General features: G+C 49.1%; 1 protein-coding gene across 1 annotated transcript in view; it reads right to left on the reverse strand.

Moving 5' to 3' along the window:
• Nucleotides 1-3,540: 3,540 nt before the first annotated feature.
• The window catches only part of LOC115328458 (multiple epidermal growth factor-like domains protein 8), a 126,595-nt gene continuing 110,743 nt past the window's right edge, over nucleotides 3,541-19,392 (reverse strand). The window contains exons 32-37 of the mRNA XM_029989671.3: nucleotides 17,425-17,614; nucleotides 16,062-16,232; nucleotides 8,141-8,280; nucleotides 7,589-7,727; nucleotides 7,430-7,535; nucleotides 3,541-5,338 (exon numbers count right to left, since the gene is read on the reverse strand). Coding sequence (XP_029845531.2) covers nucleotides 4,446-5,338; nucleotides 7,430-7,535; nucleotides 7,589-7,727; nucleotides 8,141-8,280; nucleotides 16,062-16,232; nucleotides 17,425-17,614 — 1,639 coding nt within the window. The 3' untranslated portion in view covers nucleotides 3,541-4,445. The remainder of the gene's footprint in view (nucleotides 5,339-7,429; nucleotides 7,536-7,588; nucleotides 7,728-8,140; nucleotides 8,281-16,061; nucleotides 16,233-17,424; nucleotides 17,615-19,392) is intronic.

Genomic DNA, 19,392 nt, shown 5'->3' on the forward strand with positions numbered 1-19,392 from the left:
GAATCTGCACCGCGCCACCAACCCGTACTGTAGGCGCCGTTCACGCACCTGCAACCAAGTAGGACCAAGGCACGTCGCCGCACCACTTCACAGCACGACCGGTCGTGCTTCACAGTGGCTTCGCCGCTTGTCGCTCGCCAAGTCTGTTTGTTTTCTTTCGGCTCGGATACGGAATCGGCCAAAAATCAGACTCCTCCAAAAGCTCGCTCCTCCTCGAAGGTGAGATGTCATAGCGAGTTGAGCGGCCATTGGCAGAGTCCGCGCGGATTCTGCCAATGGCCGCTCGACTCGAAGGAGAAACGCGCGTTTCTCCTTCGGGTGATTGACAGGCCTCGATGAGGTTTCAGCGAAAAATTGCTCGAGAAGCGAGGAACACGCGCCACTTTTTTCGGAGGCGCGCCACTTTTTTGGTCGCGTTCAGACGGGGAATCTGTTTCCCGAAACCTAGTTTCGCGACACATGATTCGCCAACAAGATGCATCGTGTGAATAGACCTTAGTGGGAAAGACGTCCGCTCACACGCGGTAGGACCGGGTTCGATCTCCCGTGAAACCTTCTTTTTTTTTTTTTTTTTTTTTTCAGACATTTTTCGGTGTCTACATATTTTTTTTTTTTACAATTATCACTGAAGAAACAAACAAAAAAAAAAAAACGAACAAATGTTGTGGACGACACGTCGCTGAATTAAATGGTATGGGATTTCCTTTTTGACACCTGCGAACTCAATGTAATCACTTACCACAAAATGCAAGGAGCATATAAATCAGGTAGCGTCCGCTTTCCGAGGTGCCCGTATATGTTCTACAGGAATTGCAGCCAGCCATTGGTCCCGATCCCGTCGATCTTTCGGAAACTCTGTCGCACAATGCCCTTTTTTTTTCGGACGCAGGACATGTGAGGCAGCTCTTCACGCAACATCTTGGGTGTATTCTTTTCGTAGCCGATCGTGGAAATTCACCACGGGCACTCACTACTCATCTCCAACTCCTCAATGTACAAAACAACTCATCTCGGAGTACAGAACAACGAGCGGAACAAACATAACTGCAAACGAATCGCACGGCGAACAGTTCCCGTAAGCCGCATGTCGTCTGCTACCGGAAAGGAGAAAAAAAAAAAAAAAAAAAAACCCCGCACGGCCACGTGCCTTCGGCCACTCACTCTCTTCTCTCCACTTCTCCGACCTCCGTCGGGTTTCGGTTTCGAGCAGTTGAGTCTTTCGGCTTTATTAAAAAAATACGCTATTCTGTTGCAAAATATTAATTGGGTAGTCCCCCAACAACCATAATAAAGTGCCTGGCAAAAAAATGAAACAAAAAATTTTGGTGGGTGTCAGTGTCCCTTTAAAGGGGCCCACCAACAATTTTTTGACCGGTTTGAAGTTCGCGCTAAAACGGAGCTCCATGAAAGCAGGAACACCGAGGAAAAAAGAAATATTACACAAATTCGCAATATTTTGTGAGTTATTAGCAAATTAAATATTGCAAATTGAATAAGCAAAACATAGCGCTTCATGACGTAAAATGAAACAGTTTAGTGATTGGAGCAAAGCGGTTGGCCAATTGGACGCGATTTTGGTTGATAGCCCGTCGGCCCGGTCGGCTCGTCGGCCATTAGGTCTAGCCAGGCCTAGCTGCAACCATCGTAGCTTTGGGATCGGGTTGCCATCATCGATGAATTTACCGGGCTTATCGGATTTTTAGTGCGGATCTGGGCGTCGCGCCGTACGAGGACGCAAGCACCGCGTCTCTGCCTCAGTCCGCTTCGACAGCCGCGGAACACTCGTCTCTCGCAACTCCGCCACCAGACTGCAGTCTTGGGCAGTTACTAGTAACGCGTTACCGGTAACTAGTTACTTTTTTCAGTAACTTGTAACTGTAACGCGTTACTGCTTAGTGGAAATAACTTGTAACTGTAACAGAGTTACTATTTTTCGAGAGTAACTGTAAAAGTAACGTCGTTACAGCTACTTCTCAGATTGATGGGAACACGACCACCAAATATCCTTGCAGCTCGTGAGAGAGTCCCAAGCCCTGGTGCGGGAAGGGCACAGAAAAAACTGCTGCAGGAAACGTCTGGAGCAGGAGGGAAAGAAAATAAAAATATAAAAAAACTAAATTTTGTTTGACACTGCACGGCCAAGCTCGTCCCGCCAACTGGGAGGATGGAGACGTTTGTGTCCGTACCAGCTTTGTATACCCACAGGGGACGACTGCCTCAAGGGGTGAGACGTTCCCCTGATTGAATGACAGCCATGTGTAGAAGTGAACGACAGGACCGATGCTGGCTGTGCTCTTTGCTCGCTACTCAGGTGCGGTTCCCTGGCAGCGGGCTCCTTCTCCCAGCTAGGTGCACCGCAGGGGACCTCGAAGGGTAAGGCATTTCCCTGAACGAATGACAGTCGTGTGTAGAAGTGAACGATAGGGCTGATGCTGGCTGTGCTCTTTGCTTGCTACTCAGGTGCAGTTCCCTCATTCCTGGCAGCAGGCTCCTCCGTCCAGTCAAGTACACCGCAGTCATGTACTCCTCCCCTGGGTCCAATAGGTCAATCAATTCTTGGTGCTCCCCTTCTTCGGTTGCCCAGATTCCTCGCCAGAAAGTAATCACCTAATCAACATCAGTGTTCTCGTCCATCTCCTTCTGGTCTTCATCAAGTTTCCGATAGAAGGCAGACCGATTGAGCTCGAACAGCCTGTTCGTTTTCCGATAATCAATTAGGTTTGCCGCAGTGACCGGTTTTTTGTGAAAGACTGCCCTTTCCTCTTCGATCTGGTCCTCAAGCTTCTTCAACTGGTCCTTGTTGTTAGAGTGGTACTGGTTGGCTTTGCAAATTCGTTTTAATGCTCTCGAGGGAGCCTTGTTCTGTTTGACTGGTGACAATTTGCAGCTGTTGACTAAGCTCCTTTATCTTTATTTTAATGGCCTCCTTTCAGTTCAACTTCCTTTTGTCAGCTCCTCATATAACAGCTGGCAAGCGCAGATGAAATCATTCAGCTCTGCTAGAATATTCACCTTCTTTTCCAGCTTGAGCATGAGCAGTGTTTGGGGAAAGGGCGCAGGCTACTGTTCCAACAGCGGGCACACCCTGCTACACGTGCGTGCACTTGCCCTTCCCCTTGCTTTTGCCATCCTCCACTTTTTTTTTTACTGTTCATTGTTTTTCCTTTTCCAGAACTGCTTTTGCCATGTATCTTCCCGCATGTATGCTGGCTTGGCGGTCTGGCAGCTACGCAACGACACTGATGTGCTCGCCACCTGCGCAATCGGATCGCGGGCAGCTGGGCTTCGTTCGCTATAGTGAGTGTCCCCGCCATGGGAATTGGATACAAAAAGAGAACGCTCCTATGGTATTACATGTGATTTTCAAGGGGATGTTTGGATTGTTTGATATAAACAATAATTCTAAATACCTGCGATATAATCGACTGTAGTCTGGTGTGGGCCTTGTAAACTAGGTGATATTGACTACTGTATGGGCTATTGTTTAAGAACATGTTTGCTGTGCAATAACTGTCAATCTGAATAAACTAGCGTAACATATTTTACGAAGGTTTCAAAAATGTTTTATTTGCACTTATTGCTTTTGCCTACTAATTATCCAGACCATCACGACCAAAGATAATTCACTGCGTGAGATGCACAAAAGCAGCTTTTGACTGTGGCAGGGTTCCACTCACAAAGCTATTTCCTCGAGAAAGAATCTGCCTGTAGCACTGTAACCAAACTCAACTTAGACAAAGCGAGTGTCCGCAACCACTACATCAAAACTGGTCTCTCCCAGTCTCAAGGCGGTCCTACATTAGTGGTAGAAAGAGCTGCAATTTACTTAAAACGGCTCTAAAAAAGGCTCTTGCAGCCTCGGCCTTTTTGGCATATCCGCTAAAATAACCTAAAATATCTCAAACTAAAACATCATGCAGAGCATAAACGGAGCAAAGATTTTTTGGCACTTAGGGGTAAATAAAAGTCGCTCGACAACAGCGACGCAACGGCACGCTCGTGCCTAAAGTCAGTAAAATTGTAATAAAAGTTCGACACGCGGCTAATAAAACTCATTTGCTAGGAACTATAGTTGCAAAAGTTCGTAAAGAGGAAGTCTCGGTGCACATAGATTTGCGCTGCTCGTACGCTCGCAATCACAAACCGAACCGGGACGCGAAGAGCCGGCGTTCTTCCGATTCCCTCCGCGGAGAGCGACGCTCCAATCCACGGCGAAAGTTCTCCGAACGAGGGCAAATGGAGCGGGAAGAAGACGACGTAACTCGGTCGGAGTGGCCCTTGTCGCACGAGGCATTTGAAGTCAAAACCTGTCCTCGATAGAGTCTTGCAGACGCCGAAGCGTATTTGGACGGAAAGAAGATCTCGCAGCCACCGGTTCGACGACAGTCTGGAAGAACGAGTCGGCACGCAAGCACTGGGACGATGCATACCACGACGAGAGAGCGTCACAAGTTGACGTGGCCGGTTCTGCGTCGCATGGCGGCGCGAATGCCGCCAGTGGCGCCGCCTCCTCGCACGGCCACGAGGGCGGAGCCGAGGGCGAGGCGCACGGGGGCCGAGAGCCCGCCAGGCAGCTGAACGAGCAGCGTGGTGACGGCCGCCACGCCGTCCCCGGTGGGCTCCACGGCCACGGGGCGGGTGGCCCCGGCCCCCTTGGGGGAGTCCCGGGGGGCCCTGCGCTTCCTGCGGGGGGGCGGGGGCTCCCCCTCCTCGGGCAGGGCCACGCAGACGCGGGCAAACGGCCGCCGGGCCATGTGCTCCATCTGGGCGGCGTGCAGGCGCCGGGCGTGGCGCACGTCCAGGGCCCTCTTGAGCTTCCAGACCACCACGCAGGCAGCCAAGAACAGGAAGAAGCAGGAGAAGAAGACCGAGAAGAAGACAAACAGGTCGATGCGCGTCTGGTCCTGGCGAAAGAAGAGGCTGCCTCGGGCGGGCTCCTCCGCACCCAGCAGCACCAGGTAGAGGCGTGTGCTGCGCAAGTCGTACACGTCCTGGGGCACCGTCACCACCAGGCGGCGGCGCAGGCCGTGCACCAGCAGCACCTCGCGGGGGTCCCGCACCCGCACGTAGGTGGCCGGGCCCGGGGCAGGCTCCCGCCGCCGCTCCAGCCCCGAGGCGCCCTCGGCCGGCCCGTAGCGCCGGTCCAGCGTCACCAGGTGGGCCCCGCTGGACCGGTTCAGCTCCACCACGAAGGCGTCCTCCTTGGCCGACAGGTGCAGGTCCGCCGACCCAGAAGTCACGTCCACCACGATGCGGATGTCCACGTTCATGTAGCGCGGCTGCACCACGAAGAAGGCCGTGCGCCCCTGGGGCAGCACCGTCGGCTCCGGGCTGCACTCTGCGCCAGGCCTTCCTCTTTCACGACCGCCTCAACCGCCGTGTTCGCAACGTGCAAAGTTCTTCCTTTCGGACGCTCTTTCGATTATACGAGTGGTTCTGGTTGCCTGTTAGTACCTCTAGCCTTCATTTTGGATTAAAATTAACTGTTGGGCTAGTTGGTTAAACATCTTAATTACAAAAGCGCAAAGGACAAGGAGAGGACAAAGAATGAACAGGACAAGCGCTTACTAACAACTGATTGTTTAATGCATGATAAGAGAAAGACGAAAATGAGAGGAGATTTAATCAATTAAAATGCCAATTGTATTCCCACGTAAAATTATTAAAAAGTATTTGAGAAAAATTAGGACTGATAGAAAAATAAAGAAAAGCAGCCAGATTAAAAAAAAAAAGTTGAGGTGCCCTATCTCTTTCTCAGACAGTGAAATTGATGGTGTGCTAATGCACGTGTCTCCTTTTTCTATTATAGGTTTTGCCTCGAAAATTTCTCTGGCTCTCTCGCTCCGAACCCAAGTACTCAAATGCTTTTGGGGCAAGAGAGCCAGAGAAATTTTCGAGGCAAAAACTATAATAGAAAAAGGAGACACGTGCATTAGCACACCATCAATTTCACTGTCCGAGAAAGAGATAGGGTATCTCAACCTTTTTTCTTAATCTGGCTGTTTTTCTTTGTTTTTCTATCAGTCCTAATTTTTCTCAAATACTTTTTAATCATTTTACGTGGGAATACAATTGGCATTATAATTGATTAAATCTCCTCTCATTTTCGTCTTTCTCTTATCATGCATTAAACCAGTGGTCGGCAACCAGCGGCTCGCGGGCCGGATCCGGCCCGCGAGGTAGTATTATACGGCCCTCAGCCTCCCGGTAACCCTCCCTTCCCGCATACGCAGCCAGCTAAAGAAAAAAAAAAAAAAAAAAGTTGACTAATTTGCTGCATGTCTGCGAGCAGACTTTTTCACGAATGAAGTGCATAAAATCCAACTTCCGCTCACGAATGACTGACGAGAACCTCCACAATGTTTTGTGACTCGCAGTTAGCAGCTTGAATGTGGATGTTTGTAGTTTGGCGAGCGCAGTTCAACACCAAAAGTCTCACTGAGAGGAGTCTCTAGGTTTTCGTGGAAATGTCGTATCTCATGAAATAAAGAAACTGTTCATTTTCAATTTATGTTCGTCAATGTAAGTTCGTGCAAGTGTTTTTTTTTTAATCACCCCCCGCTGCTTGCCGTCCGGCCCGTTCCGCCTTAGCTTAACGGCGACTCGGCCCGCTTCGCCAAAAGGTTGCCGACCACTGCATTAAACAATCGGTTGTTAGTAAGCGCTTGTCTTGTTCATTCTTTGTCCTGTCCTTGTCCTTTGCGCTTTTGTAATTAAGATGTTAATTTTGGATTTTGGAACCAACTGCTTCGATGTACGGCCCCCAAAAAAGATTTACGGGGGTTTTTCAACACAAAAATGAGCATCGTCGAAGACTTCAAACTTCGTTCAAACTTTTCCAACTGGCACTGCAAAGATATTAGAAATTTTCCAATTTTTATAAAGTTTGAATTTAAGAGAAATAAGAAATCTTAGACTTTTTCAAACTTAATCTCTAAGGAAATTTGAGACCTTCGAAACTAAGCTTTCAAGAATCTCCACATACTAACTTTGTTAGTTTTAATCCCTGCAAGGTTTTATAGTTCCAAAGTTTTCAAATTTAAACCTAAAAAAAGTTTTCCTAAACTCTTTGAACAAGAAGGTCAGAAGACTCGCAACATCTCCACTTTTATGCGTCCTTTAACAGAGCATACTTACCTTTCTGCACACAGGCAGGAACCATAAAAATGTCTCGTGGCGGTCGAAGACCGTGTTGCGAGTTTTCTTTTTCTGATCATTTGCAAACTGAGTCGCAAACTCATTGGTAGAATACATTAGTTAGCGGTCACTATTTTGCAATTCGGTTAAATTATTTAAAGGCTGTCCTCAGATATGAATGCAGGTTCCACAAAAGTTACAAATGGTGACGCAATTTTGCTTCAAACTAGGATTTTGCCTCCGCTTTCGGCTAGGGTATAAAATTTGTCAGAGTTTGGGCCGAAAGGGTCACCTTGCGTGTGGGGATCGAAGCAGTACTCCTGTTCGAGCCGCATGTGTCGATAGCACTGGTGGCCATTGGTCGGAACACCCTGGAAGTTTTCCTTGCACTTGGAGCACTGCGGGAGAGGCAAGGATCAGGTTCCGCGTGGCCCGGTCGTCGGTACCCCACCTGCAGGTTCCAGCAGGGACTGGCGTTGTTCTTGCCACTTTTCTGGCTGCACTGGCGGTCGTTCTCCGTGTTGTTCTTGCAGTTGCAGTTCTCGCCCGTCCGGCGGTCGCACGTGTCGCCGTGCCCGTGGCACTCGCACCTGCAACGGCCGACATGTTGGGCTCCAACCCGTACCGACTGGGAGGCACTCGATCCTCGCTAACGAACCTACACGGTGGAAAACGTGTTTGAGGAGAGTGCGCGGCAGATGCGTGCACCTCACCGTTGCATCCGTTACGAGACGCCACCGACGCGTTGGGGACGCGCTCGTCACCTGGCGAATGCAGGCTCAAGGGCGCTGCGCCCATCCCCGGCGATAATGTAAGAGCACTTTTAGCCGATTCCGCTACGATCCTCTATTCCCCCGGCAATTCCGTTCCATCAATTTCCCGTATCCACCGAGAATAAAATGTTCCCAACACACGCAATACGTGTTTCTACAGACTTCCGAAAATTCCCAAAAGTAAAACGTCCCACTCTGGAAGCAGAGGGGACGGAGAAGGAGAAACTCACGGCCGGCAACCCATGCTGACGTCCCTGGCCGCCAGGAAGAAGCCCTCTTTGCACTCCTCGCACTGCCGCCCCACTGTACTGTTCTGGCAGAAGCGGCACACGGCAGACTCCAGGGGACCGTGCTCGATGCGTTTGAACGACTGCACGGTCACAACGCTGCTCTCCACATTGCCGTCACACGTTTGAGGGAGGACAACCGGCCCTCCTCAAATGCGACGGGTCGCGGGCGAGGCCAGAACGGCAGGAAGTAGCTTCCGTTGTACCACCCTCCGGTGCAAGTTTTCTATTTTTAACGGTGCCTCGTCGTCTCGTGCACTTTGAGCATGTGCGCGCAGCTAAAGCACGGCAGAATGCACGAAGCGCGTGCCAAGCGCTCGAACGACACGCTGTTCTCCTTCTGTTGGCGACTGTAGCGAGGGTGATGCGCTCGCTAGGTTTTGCTCCAGGGCGTGTGTATGTTGAGACTAAGGATGCCGCAAACTTTTTTCGGATCGAAGTTTCGATGATCGAATCAAGCGGTTCGAAAGATTTCGATTTTTCGAATTGTCTATATCGTAAAATTCGACGGAAGTCGAATTTTCGAACTTGTTAAGCTAAGAAGTTCGACGCTTTTCGAACCGTCGAACTTATTACGCTAAAAAATTCAATCTTTTTCGAACTTTTGAATTTATTGTGCTGCAAAGTTCGATGCTTGTCGAACTTCCGAACTTGACTGACCAAAAAGTTTGATGAATTTCAAACTTTTGAACTTATTTATCGAGAGAATTCGAAAAGTTTCGAACTTTCGAATCCTGAAAAGTCAGAAGTTCGACGAACTTCGAAAGACCGGCGGACAGTTTCATTTGAATTCAAGTAGTGAGGTACATTCATAATTTTTTTTTCTCGAACTTGACATGCGGTGCTGCGTTCTTTAAGAAAGACAATGCCGTTTATTTCAATGTTCTGGCATGCTTAGTTTTAAAATAAAAAAAAAATAAAAAAATTCCCGAAGGGGCGAGGAAGGACGACGGGTTTTTGACAATTATCGTTTGTGCCAGATTTGAAGCGCGCTGTAGCCGAAGCTATTTATGGTAGAGATGTTATAGTTTTTTTAAGAATGAGTGCCGTCTTAAGATGTGATTATGTTATTGAACGTGAGTTTCGAAGAAATGTCCAAACATGTATCTACATGCAATTATGCCCTAAACTTGATATTTATTTTCGTTTAAATTGTTTGAGGTATATCGCATTTCAATTAACACCACAGACAGTACATATCATTGCCATCTGCAGAATACAAAATAATGTATTTATTGTTTTTTCACGTTAAGGAATAAATTAACTCATGGGAGAAAATTTCTAATAGTGTTCAAGTTCAGCATGTCATTAAAAGAAAACTTTTTTTTTTTCGCTTCACGTTCCTGGGACGTGTTTCTTTTAACCTGTACACATTTTGGTAAAAGAAACTTGTTTCGAAGTTCTGAACCTCTGAATATGCAAGAATACAACACTTCTGGCGAATTCTTGATTGTTTTTTTTTCTCCAGCTTTTTATCCCCGCATTTATTCTTTTTTTTACTATTGGCACAGGTATTTAGGTCGAAAAGACATAGCTTTGAACTTCGGAACCACTCCACTAAGCATGTGACGAGTAGTGCCTTCTGACAACGAGTTTCTAACAATGACCATCTACGCAATCTTTTATGCAGTGAAGAGCGGCGACAGTAGCTATACATATGCATAAATAATTTAAAATTAAAATAAGCTTGACCACGCCCTCTTTCCCCGTATTGTTTTCTTTAACAGTCCAAAATATCTGGAAGGGGGGGAAGGGAACTGAAGCCCCCCCCCCATCCTCTTTCCCCCTGTTTTTCCTCTTCCGACGCCACTCGTACGGTATAAAGCTCCTCGACCTCGAGTTGTGTCGACTTTTTGCGAGGCGATTCCTCCGTCCCAGAAAACAAACCTCCAGGAGAATTACAAACTTAACTTGCTATATGCCAGCATCACTCGGGCGGCGTTCGATCGGATTACTACCAGCGTACAAGGGGTGGCGAGGTAGTTTGCCAGGTCGCTTCAAGGTTTTCCTGAGCCTCAACCTCCTGCTCGCCCCTGGTCGTTTTGAACTGGATGAGTCTAGTAAAACGGTGTGTTCGTGTGATCACTACTGCGTGATCCAGGTTAAAGACCACCCCCCCCCCCCCCCCCCCCCCGGGGCTGGCGGTTACAATTACTGATCCATGGTCACACGTCGCTCTGCACTGGCAAATATTCCAGCACATCCGGGACACTCGTCGTCTCATTTAATTGCCTGACCAACTTCGCAGAATTTAGATATCACACCCTAACTTTTCTAAACTTGATTTTGAGAAAAACCAGTGAGTCGTGAAAACGTTATTTGAAACTGAAAATGTGGAGTAACTTGAAAACCAGACTTCGAACTTTGAAAACTTGGACTAGAAAGGAATTCAAAATCTTCGAAGTTTTTTTTTTCGACTTTAGCGTTAAAAGAGAATCGAAACCTTCGAACTTTTCGAACTTTATGCAGAAAGAAATTCGAAATCTTCGAATTTTTCGAACTTCATGTTTATAAAAATTCGAAGCGTTCAAAGTTTTCGAATTTTATTTCCAAAGAATTTCTAAATCTTCGAATTTATCGAACCTGAAGTAAAAAATATTCGAATCCGAAATTTTAGAAACCGTGAAAGCTTCGAATTTTTCGAATTCGAAACTCCACTGTGATTGAAAGTTGCGAATTTTTTTAATTCGAACCTCGGCCGGTACGAAAATATCGAAATTTTTCTAAATCGAACCTCGGTTCGCTTCGCAAATATCGAAACCTTCCGAAATCGAACCTGGGGTGGTTCGCGACATCCCTAGTTGAGACGACGGAAGGTTGGTCGGCCCCCGTGGGGTGTCTCCGCCGGAGGTGAAAAATCGAGGTGGTGCAATACAACCGCTAGCCCAGGGTCTTTAACGCACACTACACAGTGGCAATACGCTCCTCCGGATCGAAACGGACAGGGGTGGGTATCGACCCCTGGGTTCTGCGGTGCGAGCCTTTGCTCCACGTGGTTCGAGCCGCAATGCCTTACAAAACATACGCCAAGAAAAAAAAGTTTAGACAGCCTAAATGGAAAAAGAATGTCAAAAATTAATTTACGAGAAAAAGTTTTTTTACCAATACGTCTATGGCGCGAAACGAATTTGTAGTTGGCGCCCAAGTGGCTACCAGTTGTGCGACCGGCCACTAGTCACGCGGTAAACCTGCGCGCCGTGGCCGCTGCAAGTTACGCTGGAGACGACAGCGCCGCTGCTGAAGTCACCAGAGCCCACACGCTGCCGCACGCTGAGCGTGGTACAAAGAGTGTGGTGCACCGCTGGCTTAACGCGTTTTAAAAAAAATCAAGGCCTACCGGGACGGAGCCAGCAAAAGGATCCAGGACGTCAGAGGAGCCTGCGACAGACTTTGGACGCTTCTCCTGGGTCATGATTTCAAGTTCCACCGGGAGTACCATCGATGGAGCAGCACCAAAAGAACCCCGTTCGACCGATTATGGTACGTGAAGCGTGTATTGGGCAGTCTAAAAAACTCGAAAATTGTTCACAATGGGGTTCGGAAAACCTGGTTTGGGGTTGATGCATGGTCCCGACAGTCTCTGGTAAATCCATGTGGGGAAGCATTAACACGCAAGACGGACAAAGTGTTAGCTAAGGGGCAGAAGCGTTGCTTAGGTGTAAAACCTTCGAGACTTGACGTCTACCATTCATACTGTGGCCATAATCCCGGAAGAAAAGGTTGCTTTTGTAGCTATCAGTAGGATGGAGAAAGTCACGGGGGAGGCGTACCCAAAGGACAAAAGACGGAGAGGTGAACGCGGTTAAGAAGGACTTGGAAACAAAGTCATTAAAACTATTGGAAACGGGTAGGTCCAGAAAGTTTGCCGTCTTGCCAATGGCAGGGTGCACGTGAGGCCGTGTGTCAACAGAATGCATACACGAATCCATTCGATTTTATATGGGTCTTCACCGATTCCAGAGACGCCTACGCCGAGTGCCAGGACGTCAGCTCGTACAACACGACGGTCCGCCAGCTGAGGACAATCGCACTGCTCCTCGCCCTCGATGGGCGAACCCTTCAGGTTGGGTGGGTGCCGGGTCATTCCGGCATCGAAACGAAGAGGCCCACAATGCGGCCAAAGCAGCGCTAGAGTCTGCGCCGGTGCTTCCAAATCGGGACCTACAGGGTGTCGGTCGTGAAGGAGAAAATAATGTCCTACCCTTCAACCCAGACGCATTTCTGTCCCTGAAAAGGAAACATCGAAGGGAAACCCTCGCTGCCCAAATACCACCAGACCCTCACGGAACCCTACCGACACGCTTCAGTCGGGCCGATAGGGTAATCCTGCGGCGTATTAGAACGCGCACCGCCACGACTCCGGCTCTTCGGTACAAGTTTGGCCTCACAAGACGACGAGGACACCCAGACGACCCGCCACCCGTTGTCGCGGGGGAGTGCGACCGGTGCAAGTCCGGACAGCAAGCTACGCTGGGGGAGCACCTTGTCTGGGGATGCCCAGCGACAGAGCGTATTCACCCAAGTGTCATCCGCAAACTACCACATCAGCTTCGTCCTACAAACTTCCAAGAATGGACGAGTCCCGAAGGCGCACAAGCAGGCAGAGAGGCAGTGCTTCAGTCCCTCCTGAAATTCATTCGGGAGGCAGGCATTCGCCATCTATTTTAACATATTTTCATCCAACATCATCCCCATCGCTCATCTCCTCCCACAAATGATCTGAGATCAAGGTGCTGAGGGCATCAATAAAAACAAAGCGTGAACAAAAAAAAAACAAAGGAAAAAAAAAACACAAGTTGCAATGGAATCTCTGTTCTCCGAGTGGGTGGGCAATGTATGAAAATTGAGAAGAAACATTTGTGCACTCCTGAATGAAGACAACTTAAAGAATGTAGCAAAAAGTATCACGAGTGCTACAAATTCGACATTAAGTATCAGGTTCTTTCTCAAGGACCATAAACCTGAAATGCCTCTCCGTGCGGTCATCAATGAGAACAGAACTTGGCAGAAAGTAGTTTCAAAGTTTCTCCAGCGAAGGTCGATTGTCTCGTAAGAAATTCAAATGAGCTGATCGACATTTTGGAAAAGTTTCATGGGCAGCAATGTTCTGTTTCATCCATGAATATTAAAGGACCTTTATTGCTCCCTAGAAAAGACTCGGTTGATGCAGAGAGGCATTGGAGTTGAATCTCGTTCAGATGTATCGTTAGAGAGTTTCCCAACAATCCTCGAGGTTTATCTGAAGTCCACGCTAATCGAATACGAAGGAGGGAAGTACATTCAAAAAGACAGCGCTTGTATAGGTTTGTAGGTTGCACCGATTTTAGCGGAAGTTGACTCCTTGGATCGAGTAGTGCACAATCGACTGGAGGAGAAGTCCCCGGGTATGGCGTTAGTAAGAAGCTATGCGGACGACATCATAGTATGCACGCTAACGGATGATCTAACAGGCAGTCTGGAGCGTGAGATAAGATCAGCGGCTCCGGAATTGAAGTTTACCACAAAAAAACCCGAAAGGGGGGTCCTAGAGTTCCTAGACTTACATATTCACATGAATCAAGGGATATTGACTTAGATATTCACACGAATCGAGGGATCAAGAAAATTCTAAACCGGTGTTGCCAAGGATTAGCTGTCATTCGAAGATCGTAAAAGCTGGGGTTGTAAAGTTGTTGGCCAGAAACGCGCTAGACAGATTGTGTGTTCATTTCATCGCGCATTCGGTTGAAAGACAATGCCAAAGGTTGATCAGTGTAGGGTATAAAGACAGTTTTATCAAACGGCAGCTAGAAATGGTTACCGAAGGAAGGAGAGAAAAGAAACAAGGTGAAAGGACTAGATTTGTTGTGATCCCATATTTTTGATGAAATTTCACACAACTTGAAGGCATGTGCGAAAAAGTTTGGAGTAGACACGGTCTTTAGCCCAGATTTTAACCTCGGTAGATTGACGCCATTTCAAACAGGCGCGAATAACTGCAAAAAGAACCACTGAGAAAAATCGGTAAATTGTTACGTATGAGATACCACTGGAGTGCGGGTTTAAGTATGTAGAACAGGCATCACGATGCATCGATGACGGATCAAGTGAACACAAAAGAAACGTGAAGAACAATGCACCAAACTCGGAAATCGCAAAACATGCCCAAGAATGTAACGACTGCCCTGTGATTTGGTCGGAAATCATTCACAAGGAGAGGAATGATGCAAAAAGACTAGTAAGGGTGTGGACAAAATCTCTAGGTAATTGCATTAGCGACACCAGCAAAACAAACGGCACCTAGCGGGAAAACACTGAACTGGCCGGAACAGGTCCCTCCACGATTTCTGCTCATCTCTTCTGGCTTCCATGTTGTCGGTGGTTTACGCGACAGAACAGCTCTACCGGTGACTGTGTCGTAATATCTCTTTGTGACCCAGGTGCATGAGACCTATGGAACCGCGTGACATTCTGCGTTTCTCGACATTCATCAGCACCGTGGAAGGACAGGGGGCAGTCCTTTCCTCCAAGAAAGTAAAGCTTCGGGAAGTTGGCTTACCCCAACACAACGCCGCAGGTTCAGAACGTGGAAGATAAAATGCGGGGGAACCAATTTTGAGTCCAATGCTTCTTGCTGTTGCCCCAGCATTGTGCGTTGAGCTGACACATGGCACGACCTGGATTCGACCGCCATATTTGCCCGACAGTGGCGTCCCCTATAGGTCGCTGGCAAATAAGTCCGGCTTCGTTCGATAAAAATTCCAAAAGTTTTTTAAAAATATAATTTTTTCTTTCTTTGGATGTGTGTACCTTTGCCCCGTTGTAGATTCAGCAAGTGTCATCCCTTCATCGCTGGCATAAAGTTTTCTTTTTTGGAAGGAAGTAGGTACTGATTCTTTCGTTAAATTTTGGGGGAGATTGTAGAGATTGTGAATCGGCATGAAGGCCGTCCATAGTACTACTCAGTGTATCGGAGGCTTTGGCATTTGGACGGTTCGGACCCTTTGTGTAGGTTGTGGCTGATTGGAGGGTTTGGCTTTTGAACTGATGAGAGGTTGCCCCTTTTGTGTTGGTGCTGGCTGATTGACATAAGCAAGCGGACTAAATAAACCTGGTAGCTGAGTTTGAGACGTCCTTTTCTGTTCCTTCGACTTGTTTGTTCACTTCTGCCTCAGTCTCAGGTTATTCAACGTGGTTTATTTCTTCTTTGTACGCGAAAAGTAGTTTCAAATATTTTTTCCAATAATAAAAGAAACTTTGCGAGTTCCATCCAGCTGAAGAATCAAAAATTTAAAAATCAGAAATAAGTAATTATCATCATCATTACTTAGGGACTTTTCCCCACGCCGCCGCTGGAAGGGAACACTCCAGCGCGCCACTGCCGTCAATTTCTAAAGGGCGCACGGGTCCATCCCGCGTATCTTGCGCTCTTTCGGGATCTTCCTCTGGGCTCAAAAAGTTGGTTATTCCTTTTTTTGTCCCAATTAGAATGAAGAATGATCGGCAACTTTTAGAGCCTTTAGAAAGCTCCCGCAAGAGCGCAAGCACCACGTGACTCTCGTGGCCAGTGGCGGGACTCTAGGAGCCACTTTTCCGCCCGCTTCCACGGGCACCAACTAGTACAAGGTCATTTTGTGCCGTAAATAGAGCTCTTTTTTTCCCTCGCAAATTTGTTTTAGGGCATCTTCTTTCCCATCTAGGCTGCTTTTAAAAATTATTTTTTTCCCTTCACATACGTTCTTTAATGCGCTCGGTCGATCTCGTGTCCAACAATGCGTAAAAGGGGACTCGCGAGTCCTTTTGCAGCTTCCTGGCTGCCCGAGGTCGGGTGTAATTGGGGTCCTCTGTGGGGAGCCCTAGGAAAGGGGCAGAGAAAGGGCCTCACCTCCAGGTACTCGGAAGGGGAGAGGGAGGCCGAGGACTCGTTAAAGTCCAGCTGGCCGGCCTCCACGCAGATGTTGGTGTGCTGGTTGCAGTAGTCCAGGCAGGGCACGCAGGCGCCCCCCTTGCTCGGGTTGCCCACGTAGAAGGGCTCGCAGCGGCCGCACTGGGGGCCCTGGGGGCCAAAGGACACACGGGGTCGCCATCCCCGCTCCAAGGACCCTCATTAAAGCAATCTTTCCAAAATCGCCCGGTCAGTCCCCAGAGAATCGTTCATCTCCAGCTCGGTCACTGAGAGAGCTGCGACAGATCGCGGCAAAGTCGTCGACATCGGCGTCGCAGTCACACACGCCACGGTGCATGAACGAAATCGTTTGGAAGAAAATGAACATCCGACCAATTTGTTCCCGACGCTTTTGTTTCTTTTTTGTTCGAGAGCGCGTGAACTGACGTGAGCTCTTGGCCTAAACGCTTTGGTTTCTTTTTGGTTCTGGAGCGCACGAAAGCTCATCTCCCGGCACGAGGTCTTGGCATTGACGGTGCTACAACGGCATTTCATTATACGCCATGATTTTTCCAGAAAGCGCGTCCAGAGCACATTGGGTACTACGAAAACACGACGTATAGAATGGGTTATTAACGTTGCAGCTTATTTCGGTGGTAACATCTCCGCTTTGTACACAGGTGCAATCTAGGATTTTGCAACACGGATGGCGGACATAGCCCACTACAACATCGACAAGACGAACAACTACCGCAACGTGAAGGAGGGACGTCATTTCGTGTGGTGGAATACGCACTAACACGATCCAGATTAACGACACGCGGGTTCCAAGGGGGCCTTGTCAGAGTCAAACCCCTCTCTCCCGCCCGTCGACCGGAACGCAGCCTTCCCCGCACGCTCGATAGACCGCAAGTGCAATAGACACGGTGTGCAAAGAGGACAGCGCCGCAGCAAACCAGCAACGAATGCGGGGTGTCAGAGCGGGTGGGAGTCTCGACGGAGGTCTGCCAACCGCAGAAATCCGGCGAGCCTGCTGCGCGTCCTGCCAAGACCCCCGGCCGCTACAAACGCGGTCAAAGGCGAGAGAAAGTGCACGTTTGTTCGCGAGCACGACCGCGAAAAGGCGGGAGAAGAATCTAACGAGAGACGGAGTTTTTGGGGGCGAATTAGTTCGCTCGAGATGCCTCGTGCCCCGGCTACGCCGCGCAACTTGCGTCCCCCCAGGGCCCTGCCGAATCGTCACGCGCGTCCACTACCTTCGATGCCGCCACATTCCCGAGCCGAACACGTAGACGAACGCCACGACTGCCGCTTAGGTCTCGTCGTGACCCGCGTCAAAAGGAGGCGGGCTGGCCGCGCGTACCAGCGTGTGGTTGTGGCACCTGATGCACTCGTCGAGGCGATCGGGCCCGACGCAGTCGCTGTGGCCGTGGCACCGGCAGCCCGTCGAGCAGTTGTGCCCCACGTAGCCGAAGTGGCAGCGGCACTTGTCCGGCTCCACGCACCGGCCGTGCTCGCAGCCCTGCCGGCAGACCGGCTGGCAGCCCCCGCTCCTGCAAAGAGCCCCCCTCAGCCCCCACGCAGCCGTCCAGGTCGGGTCTACCGGCACCGCTCGAGCCGTCGGGAAAGCTTCCGAGAGCCCAAAGGGGATCGACAGCCGTAAATGTTTTGCACCTTCCGTCCGCAAAGGGTGTGCGCTTTCGCGCAGCTCGGTGCAAATGGGGCAGATGCCGCTGCGAGTGGTATGCATTAGCTCGAGAGGGAGATGGACAGAGTATTAGGAAGGAGAGACAGCTTTCAAAGAGGTTTTCGCTAATACGTTTCCCTGGCCCTTACATTCACGAACACCCGCTAAACATCTTCTAGCCTACGTGCATTCATTTCCAAATTTGTAGGTGTTTGCCTTCCCAGGCTTTTGCATTCCAAAAGTGCCATCTGACACGGCCGGCGCAACGCATAGGGCAGGCGGCCACCCTCTTTTTACTCGCTGCCTGTCCGCACTTCTGGCCGGATCTTGCCCGGGCGGGTGTAACGGGCAACAGTTGCGGTGCACAGGGGCAAAAAGAACCCTTAGGCCTTCTGCAACAGTCCATTCGTCCCCCCTTCCTCTTGCACGTGCGAGCGCTTCTGCCGTGCTGGGGGGCTCGCTCCCCCGGTTCCACTAATTTCATTTCCCTGTAGACGTGGCATGCTCGTGATGCACGCGCGTCGAGCTTCGCCACTTCGCACCGGCGTGCTAGAAGCAGCCACCAACCAGGGGCGGCGTCTGATTTGTTGACGGGCTCGGAAATTTCCCTCGTCTGTAAGAGCCAATATTCTTTCTCCGCTATTACAGATCGACCTCCGACTATATATAACGGCTGAGAAAAAAACTTGCGTGTGAATAGATGCGAAAATTGTCAATAGCTACAAAAGTACGCGCAAAATTAGACTATTCAATGATATCGTAATCGGGGTAGGTTTACTATTACGTTTATATGTCCAATAGTTCATTTTTCTTTTAAAAAGACCAGAAAAGCCATCGCTATTACTGCAATTGTTTTCTTTCATCCACAAAAAAGTGCACGCGCTAAAGGCGAGGAAATTAAGCCCTAAAAATTTGGAAGTGCAAAAAGAAAAATACACCAAAGGTGGCCACGCCCGATTTACTCGAATCTAGGTCAACCCCGAGGATGGGCATTCTTTCAAATAAAACACATTTTATGGACTGTAGCCTTCATACTATAGTGCACAGTTAAAGAGTGATGTTCGAGCCTGCACGCAATACCTAAAGTTGTGGGCTGTACCAGGATTTGTTTTACCAAGTTGCTCATTATCGGTGCCGACTCGGGGCACTTGGCAAGATCGCATGGTTTCCCTTCGGGCACCAGTCAAGGAAACCAACCGAGGCTTTGCCCTCAGCCCCCTCGCGAGGTAGATGCTGCCAGGCGGACAGTGGGCATCATCTCGGTGGCACCAACGTCCGCTGCTTGTAGTCGTAAAATCGCAACTATGGGTGAGTAAGCAACCGGGGCGGTGTGCTTAGGAACCACAGTCGCGATGCCTTCGAAATGAAGAGCATTCACACTTATTTTTGTTTCCGTTACAACAATGTGCAAGGTATTTAAAAAGTTGCTCCTTTCCCCCACTGCCGTGGCAAAGGCAATAACGCAGAATGCGATGCAGTGTCGAGTTAAATGCGGTTTCAGCACCAATATTTCTGGCGCCCCAGCAACTCTGCTACCTCGGGAGAAATAAAGAAAAAAAAAATGATGCCGAAATTATCGCGGTTGCTACGCCGATTCTCGACCAAATGCGTCGGCATTTAGCGCAAGCGGTTGCGACGCCAACT

This window comes from Ixodes scapularis, unplaced genomic scaffold, assembly GCF_016920785.2.
Source record: "Ixodes scapularis isolate PalLabHiFi unplaced genomic scaffold, ASM1692078v2 PGA_scaffold3__209_contigs__length_174095766, whole genome shotgun sequence".
NCBI lineage: Eukaryota > Metazoa > Arthropoda > Arachnida > Ixodida > Ixodidae > Ixodes > Ixodes scapularis.